The 8,992-nt window shown below is 48.6% G+C and overlaps 1 protein-coding gene across 1 annotated transcript; it reads right to left on the bottom strand.

Moving 5' to 3' along the window:
• Positions 1–3,520: 3,520 nt before the first annotated feature.
• LOC119291482 (U-box domain-containing protein 25-like) lies at positions 3,521–8,373 on the bottom strand. Its single transcript, XM_037570246.1, has 6 exons — positions 6,116–8,373; positions 4,526–4,611; positions 4,381–4,431; positions 4,192–4,287; positions 4,000–4,071; positions 3,521–3,894 (listed from the first exon to the last, which is right to left on the bottom strand). The coding sequence occupies exon 1, from the start codon at positions 7,283–7,285 to the stop codon at positions 6,194–6,196; it is 1,092 nt and encodes a 363-aa protein (XP_037426143.1). The 5' UTR covers positions 7,286–8,373; the 3' UTR covers positions 3,521–3,894; positions 4,000–4,071; positions 4,192–4,287; positions 4,381–4,431; positions 4,526–4,611; positions 6,116–6,193.
• Between the last annotated feature and the right edge of the window lie 619 nt (positions 8,374–8,992).

Genomic DNA, 8,992 nt, shown 5'->3' on the forward strand with positions numbered 1-8,992 from the left:
CTCCCCGAGGCAATCGAAGCGAGACCGGCGGGAACGAGAGAAAACAACCGGAAATGAGGAGCAGCAGGGTCAGCAGCAACGTGGGAGGGGACAACCTCCACCACTCTCGGCGGAAACCGACCGGACGCAGCTCAGGAGCAAATCAGGCACCCCTGCCAGGCCGAGCCCGAAGCAGGCTCGTGAAATTCCCGTTGCCGCGCTGCAATACACGCGCCGCCGTCTCCGCCATCCCCAGCCCGAGCCACACCTCCGTCCGCCGGAGATGACGCCGGAAAGCCTACGCCAGGCCCGCCCAGACCCAGATGGGGCCCAAAAGGGCCCAGATCTGGGCCGGAAGGGCGCCGCCGCCAGCCATTGCGCCGCCCCGCACTGTATGTGTGGTGGGTGTAATAGCAATTTTGGTTTTTAACTGAATCTGTGTGTACTTTCAGTGTAATTTAATGTGCATTTTTGCCCTGTAATCTGTTTGGGGGGCTGATTTTTTTTCAGTTAAATTATAGTGGTTTTGGACTGTATTTTTCAGTAATATGTCACTTATAGTAATCTGAATATTTTTTGCAGTAACCCTGCAACTTTACTGCCATGTGATCTGAAACTTCCATATTCTCAGGTTTAAACTGTATATCCCTGTAATTACAGTGTTTCTTTTTCAGTAATTTGGATTGTATTCCTTATATTTCCAGTCTTGTTTATTGTCATTTTTTCTAATCCTGTAATTTTCTAATCCTGTATTTGTAAGTTCAGTAATTTTGAGTTAATTACACTGTAATGTCAGTGTAATTACCCTGCAGGTTGAGTAATTTGGACTGTAATTTGTATTTGTAATCATATTGTAACTTTAGTAAATTTGGACTTCGCAGGGGTAAGACTAGGCGATAAATCGCGTGTGCACATGCGGCCACGCGAGATCGTTATCCGCACCTGTAGTCCCCACGCGATTCGTGCTAACTCCAATACGATGTTCGCGTATAAAGGCCACTTGGCAGCGTATCCCATCTCGTATAGCTCTCGTATTAATCTCTGCGCATCAGTGAAGGCCCACATGGCATCTGGTAGTGACAACGGCTAGCTGAAAAAGAAGGCAGCGACCGCATTTACTGCCCGGCAGTGACAACGGCTACCCGCATCAGGCGTGTGAGGGAGATCGCGTTGGTCACCGTTCAGTCGCAACGGCTAGCTGGGCGACCCTCCTCGCTGGCTATTTAAACGCCATCCTTCCTTGCTTTGGATGGCCATTCCAAGCTTCTCCCATTCTCCATTATTCTCAGATTATCTGGGCTTGCAAAGCATGTGTTCGTCCATCTCGTATAGCTCAAGTTCTGAAGCACCACCCCGTCCTGCGTACGTAGTGTCGTACTCATACATGCCTTCGTCTTGCTGCCGCTCAGTGGAGTTCGATGTACCCACCGCATTGCCATGGCCATGAACAGGGCAATGTCGTAGTCACACATGGGCTGTATCCCCTCTGCGTAGGGAATGCCGTTTCCTTTTCGTATGTTACAGTATCTCTAGCAATATGCATGTATCGGTTAGTACGTCCAGCTTGCCCATGCAAGGGCGGGAGCTGCTAAGTGCAATTAATTATGTACCCCCCGCCGTCGTAATTAGACTGTCTCTAATCAAGAAACAGATGCAAACACATATTTTTTGTAAGAGAGAGTGGAGTCATGAGTCATCGCCCAGTCGTCGTCCGCCATGCACTTGAATGCACCAATAAGAGAAGGCGATGTGCCCCATCAATGCCACACCCATGATTAATTGATTGCTAAATGATGGTGGACCCGACGTCAGGGCGTTTATGACCACACCACCGAACGGGTGTCCCAGCGTGTCGACTAGCTAATGGACAACGCTGTATTTGTACAAGAGTAAATGCATACTGGCCCATAAATGAGAGCGTATAGTGGGCATATCCCGGCTAAGAACAAATAAAACACTGTGCCGTATTTGCTAGTGGGGAGGAGTTGCTATATTAGCTGCCGATCGCGACGCGCTGCCGACGCACGAGATAACGACCTCGTGTGGCCGCATGTCCTCAAAATTCGCGTCGTAAGACTAGGTTCCTATAATCCCTCCCCAGACCCCACCTTCTGTGGGAGCTTCTATGCACTGGGTCTGTCCTTTTATTGTATCTTTAGTAAATTTGGACTGTGTATCCTTGTAATTTTCAGTAATTACGCTTCATATTTTAATGTGCTTACATTGTATATCCATGTGTAACTTATATGATTTTACATTGTATTTACACTAGTGTTTTTTGAATTTTCCATTATGTAAGTACTTTAGATTGTCATTGCATTTACACTGTAATTCTCTATGTAAATTTGTTGATTTTATCTTTTTGTTAGTTGCAGTTCTGGTTTGTTTGGATGGCAAGATTGCGTAAAGCTTGTGGGCAGGGACCCCATGCCGTTTCTCCTGATGACAGTGTTGAATGTTCATATAATCCTTTTGTTTCTGACGATTTTGCAGATGCTGTTTGTTTTAAAATGTCTCAGGTTTATTTTCTCACCTTTTTAACATCTATTCCTTATTTAGTTTGCTTTTTCCGCTTTCAAATTATTTAATTTAGTTATTTTTTGCTCTCTGTTGGAATCTTCTATGGATGATGGCACTTTTGACACACAATTGTTCAACATTTATGTGAATCATGTAAGTAAACTTTTCTGATTTGCCTTTTTGATCTCGTCTATTCGATGTTCTTCTCTGTTTTCATATCACAAGTGTTCTTATATATCTTTTGTTTTCATATCCCATATGTTCTTATCTCTACTCTTATAAAAAACAGAGTTGGTGTTGATGGTGTGCCTGCCATCCTGCAATATAGGCCGTCCGATTTATATCTGACGGATAGGAAGGAAACTATGACAATTTTGCAAAATGATACCCACACCCCTCTCCACATTTGCAAATAAGGCTTTCCCTCGTTCATCCTTTTCTCTCACAAGATAAACTACTCATAGAAATGCATCTTGATGTCCCGTGCAATGCATGGGCATCTTGCTAGTATACCTTTTATTTTACTCTCTTTTTTTTGGTTTGTAGAAAGTTAGATATTTGAAACGGAAGATAACTACTGCAGGAGACCGTAGTGTGGTATGTAAATATGTTTTTTTGGTTATGGTCCTATTTCTGTATTCATGCATCTTTACTTTGTACTGTAATTAGTTTTGGTCTTTTACAGTAAGATTGAAAGCAACTTAAGCAACTTACTGTGAGCATTGAGGCTTTTTACCGTGCTCATTCAACTGTAACTAGTGCATGTATGCTGGGAAATTCCAAGTTGTACCTTGCTTTTAGGGTAGCCTTTTGATAGTGAGCTTGACTGCTTTTTTAGTGTGATCGTGTTACTGTAATTAGTATATTGGGTAATACCTAGTTTCTAGGCCTAGAAAATTGGTTTCTCTATTTCTCGTATATTTTTACAGTAAGGTTGTATGCTTTTTACTATGCTCTTGATATTGTAATTAGTGTGTGTTTATTTGGTAATTCCATGCCTGTTTATTAGGTTAGTATTTTATTTTCTTTCTTTTACAGTCAGCTTGTATGCTTTTACTGTGTTAATGGCATTGTAAATACTGTAGGTATGTTGGGCAATTCCAGTTTTTCTAGTATGGTTTGTAGTTTACTCTCTTTGAAATTCTCTGAAACATCTTGTAGGAAGATCTAGGAGTTTGATTTCTATTTACTGTGTACACTTAACTGTAAATTCGTTTTCTGTACATGAAACATCTTATAGGAACATCTCGTAGGAAGATCTAGGTACTCCTTGTCTTCTTCGGTTTGAGTTTGCTGCTGTTTTTCTGTCTCTTCACTTCTTTCTGTTGCTTGTAGATTTAGCCCTTTCTCTGTTGCTTGTGTTGCAGATGTATCATATGCAGATTCTTCAGGTTCCTGTATTTATTGTTTGTTAGTTTTAGCCATCTTAAGGATTATTTTCACCAGAAGTTACTTTTTAGCTAGTCCAAGTCAGCCATCTTAACTATCATGTGAGTTTACCTTGTCAGGTTCCATGTTGTCAAATAGACTGACATCCCATGGGTTGTGAACAGTCATCATCACAGTTTCTCCCTGCATCAACAAGTGAACCCACAAACATTGTCATTCAATCACACTACCAGTGTTATAGTCATATATACGCAAAATAGTCTCATCTGGGCATTCTTTTTTAATCTGGAGGGCAATGCGTACCGTGTCGTTGTGTGTTCATGTTTGATAATTGCTGGTTGCAGTGTTCGCCAGATTGTAATCAGTTTCTGTACTTCCCTGGAATCCAGAATAATTTTCCTGCTAGGTAGGGCGGTAAAATGCATGCATAAGTATAATTTTTGTGTTTATAGGCTGTGCTCTTTTTGCAATGTTTCCAATTTCCTTTTTTACCTTGTACATCATCTGCGCTTGAAGAAGTTCAGTAAATGTGTACGCCCCGTTCTGTAAATACGATTTTTTATAAACCAGTTAGATACAACAACCTGATCCTTGCTTTCTTTATTTTATTTTCCACAAGAAGCAATTATTGGCTTACATGAAGGAGTGCATCCTCTTCATCTTGCAGGTATGACTCCTGTCCTCGCATTCTTGCTTCCCTTCGTTTCCTTCAGCTTCTTGTTCCTGAAATTTTAAGAAAAAATGGAAGTACTCAGTATCATGTTCTTAAGCAAAGCTATTGTTTTTTGCTTGAATTTCAGTGTTTCCTCTGAGCTATGTAAAGTGTCAACAAAGATCTAAATTACAAGCTAGAGATGAATTTTTCGCGGCATCTTGCATTATGTAATTGACAACCAAGATAGGTTACAGTGTGTCTTCTTGATACTTACAGTGCCATGTTCTGAAAATTCGAGTCCAATTTGTAGTGTAATTTCATCTTGTAATTTATTCTATGTAAATTACAGTGTAATGTCAGTGTACTTACATTTTTTTATACTGTAATTACACTGTAACTCACACTAATTGCCCTGTTTTTACAGTGTAATTTTCAGTGGTTTCCACTGGAATATGTAGTACGTTCTACTGTGAACATTTTACTGTAAATCTTCTGCTATTTCACTGTAAATCTTCTGCTATTGCACTATAAATGTTATGCATTCTAAATCTACTGGAAAATCATTTGGTCTGCGTAGATTGGACATGGAAGGGGCTTTTATAACTGAAATACCTGTGTACTTGCAATGCCATGTTCTGAAAATTCCAGTCCATATTGTAGTGTAATTTTCATTTTGGAATTTATTCAATGTAATTTACGGTGTAATGTCAGTGTACTTACATTTATTTTACACTGTAATTCATACTATTTGCCCTGTTTTACAGTGTAATTTTCAGTGGTTTTCACTGCAATATCTCATCGGAATATATAGTAGCATGTTTTACTGTGAACATTTTACTGTAAATCTTGTGCTAATTCACTATTAATCTACTGCTATTGCACTATAAAACTGTTGCTAATGCACTGTAAATCTAGTGCAAAATCAATGTAAAAACTTGCTGTAATTCCACTATGTAAAGGTTGATTTTGATCTTGCTTTTTCATGTCTATGTTCATCCAACGACCCCATGCTCCTTTTCTGTTCTGGTTTCTTACTTTTGTTGCAAAGGTGTAGTAACTTCCCCTCTGTTTTCATGCAGATGCTGAGAAGAAGGTGAAGGGAGCTGTTTCTCGCAGATGGGAGGAGCGTTAGTGAAAGGGACGCAGAGAAGTTTGGCCGGAGAGGTCTCTCACCTGGAAATCCATGTCTTTCTCCAGCTCTGCTCCCTTGGAGGAATCCCCGCCGTGTTTGCTTCTTGTTCTTGTGTGCGATGGAGAGGTTATGCAGCTTGTTCTTTTTGGGGGTTTTAAAGCGGGGGCCCGTTTAGTCTTTCTCAGGGTCTCTTTTTGATTTTTAAAGGAAGAGAGAGGGAAAGACAAGAGACAATCGGATGTAAAACACGGTGGAAATATATGACTGAAATGGAATTGGATTTCAGTCGGATGTAAAACAGACAATCCCTCTATTATCTAATGTAATGTAATGTAATCAATCACCCAAGGCTGTTGCAACAGTGGCCACCTAATCAGATCCAGTCCGCCCGCTGATCATCAGCCGTCCCGTCAGTCCGTCACTGCGCGTGGGGTGCGTACCATTCTACTCGAGCTTCACTCCAGTGGAGTGGAGTGGAGTGTGGCCGACGCCGAGGCGGCCGGTTGCTCGTCGCTTCATCAGGAGCCGCCGACGCCGTCCCAGGCGAGCCCGAGGCGGCCGCCCTCCTGGAGCGCGCGGAGGAGCTGGGCGCCCTTGCGCCGCCCGCGCGCGCTGCACTCGCCCTGCATCGCGCCCACCACCGCCTTCACCACCTCCGGCGGCGGCGGGGACGCGCCGGCCGCCTCCTCGCCGCCGTAGATGGCCGCCAGCACGCCGATGGCGCACTCGCGCCCGCGCCCGGACATGCCCTCCACGGCGCGCGCCAGCACGGGCGCCGCCAGGGCCTCCCTGCGCACGGCTGCGGCGCCCCCGGCCGCCGTGCAGAGCAGCTCGAGTGCTGCCAGCGCGCGCTCCGCCGTGGCGCCCGCGGGGCCCGACGCCGCCACCGCCTCCACGCCTGCCGACGCCGCGCCGGCCTCCACCGCCGCCTCCCGGTTCCCCTCCTCCAGGAGCATCACCAGCAGCACCTTCGCCGCCAGCCTCGCCGTCGCCGGATCCCGCACCGCGGCCACCACCCCGGCAACAACGGCAGCCGGCACCGTCTTTGAAGTTTCGGTGGCCTCCATCTCCCGCTCCACCGCACGCAGCGCCGCCACCACATCCCCCGCCGCGAACTTCTCCTCCGTGCTGCCCGCCACCGCGTGGCTGGCCGCTCCTGCCCCCGCCGCGGACGCCGACGAGGCCGCCTGCTGCGGGTGGTGCACCGGCAGCCGCCACTGCGTGAAACTCTGCGACGCGGAGCTCGACGAGGACGAGGAAAACGACGACGGCCCGGCACCGTTGCTGCCGTTAGCATTACCCCCGTGCACCACCTGCTTCTGACGATGCCACTGCACCGGCGACGGCACCGCCGAGGCCGCAACCGCCTCCACGAGCGCCGGTGACGCGTCGCCGCCCGGCGTGGCCGACCCACCACCACCGCCACCCTTCACCCCACCATTCCCCGCCGCGGCATTGTTGTTGGGCGTGGCCGTGGGGCTGAGCGCCGGGTGCGTGCAGGTGCTGAAGATGCCACACGAAAAGAGCGCCCGGGGCGTCGCCTTGAGCTTCGTCCCCACTCCCCCGCCCCCGCCCGCGGCCGGCATCTCCCGGTGCGCGCCGCGGCTCATGTCGTCCCGCTCCGCGCGCGAGCAAGCGCAGCGGCAGCGGCAGCGGCAGCAGCAGAAGCGCCACGTAAATGCCAGCAGTGGAGGCGGGGCGGACACGCGCAGAGCGGTGCGGGGTGGGTTGTTACGTCTGTCGGCGCGAGGTGGAGGGCGGCCGGGCGGGATGATGATATGGAGGTGGCGGGCAGAGGAGAGGAGAGCGCGGCGGTGGTGGCCCAGGCGAGTTGAATGCGGCCTCGCGCTGCGCCTGTGCGCGCTGTCGAGCGAGGCGCAGGCGGGCACTTAACAGCGGGTGACCGAGGCGGGCGTCAGCCGGTGCCGGGGTAAAAGCTAGGAGAGCGGCGCGGTGAAAACGAGCGGCGCACCGCAGTGGCGAGGCCGGTCGGAGGAGCAGCGCGTGCGTTTTACCGGGCGGGGAGGGGAACAAACAAAGCGAGTAGGCAGCGGCGGGGTTGCAGTGGCAGGCGGTGGGGAAGGGAGCGAGCGATCCGATCGACCGATCGATCCCGGGAGCATGTGCGGCGGCGCAGTGGCGGAGCCCCCACCGCGGTCCTGGCTGCGGGGTGGGGGCGGGCTATGGCGGGCGAGAGAGAGGCTAGCCGCACCTACCGGACGGGGCGCATATGCGGTGGCAGAGAGCTGGGAGAGGGCGACGGATGTGACACTGGGAGCAGGGGGGAGCAGAGGGGGATCCTCGTTCGTTCCATGGCGATGCGTGACTGCGCATGGCATGCGACGTCGGCGAGTGAGTACGTGGCCGGCGGATCGCCGGAACCGTGCAATCATGTCATTCCTGGCACTGCTGCCGCTGCCGCTGCTGGTGGTTGGTGACTTGGTGATGGCGGGAGAGGATGACTGGCTGACTGCCTCAGTGGATGTGGATCGATCGGTTGGTCTGCATTATTGGAGGAGGCAGTGCAGTGGTCGATCGGCCATCCGATTGTGTGCAAGCCAATCAACGGTGTCGGGTGAGCGAGTCAGATTTCCCAGCCTCCTGCACGGCTGCACGTACGCGTGTATGTAGAGGTCTTCTCTTCTTTTTCCACAAGGGGAGATCATGGATGTAGCAGATTTAAGGACTTGCAGTTAGGCCAACTCCAGCCCAAACGGACGTCCGATTTCTCTGGATTTTATCCGTTTAGGTATAGCAAAGAGGCATTGTTCGGCCATTTCTGCGGAACGCGTTGTCGTTGTCAGTGCGCTCAACATGGCCGATGTATAAATGTGTACTAGTATTTTTTAACTAAACATTGCAAATAGTTTGAAATGAACCAATACATTTATTGGTTGTCAATGTGACTCCATGTGTGCTCAACCAAGTGATTTTGGAGTTGCATATCATTATGCCAATCACACCTTTCACAAATGAAATTCGATGAATTGTTCAAACGTTGCCGGTTCTTGGTGTCCAGGCACAACAATTTCACCCTGATATTCAAAGTCTTGGTCGTAGATATTGTTATCACGCCCCTCCTTCATGATCATGTTATTCATGATCACACAAGCAGTCATCACCTCCCAAAACTTCTCGGTGCTTCATGTGAGTGCAGGGTGTCAAACGATACCCCATCGAGATTGAAGCACAGAAAAAAGCACGCTCCACGTCTTTCCTAGCACTCTCTTGTGCTTCGGCAAATCTCTGTTTCTTCTCTCTTTCTAGATTGGATATTGTCTTCACAAGAGTTGACCACGAGAATAAATACCATCAGC

This window comes from Triticum dicoccoides, chromosome 1A, assembly GCF_002162155.2.
Source record: "Triticum dicoccoides isolate Atlit2015 ecotype Zavitan chromosome 1A, WEW_v2.0, whole genome shotgun sequence".
Lineage (NCBI taxonomy): Eukaryota > Viridiplantae > Streptophyta > Magnoliopsida > Poales > Poaceae > Triticum > Triticum dicoccoides.

Bases quoted from the DNA above. Each gene is read 5' to 3' on its own strand.
- LOC119291482 (XM_037570246.1), bottom strand. From the start codon at position 7,285: ATGAGCCGCGGCGCGCACCGGGAGATGCCGGCCGCGGGCGGGGGCGGG.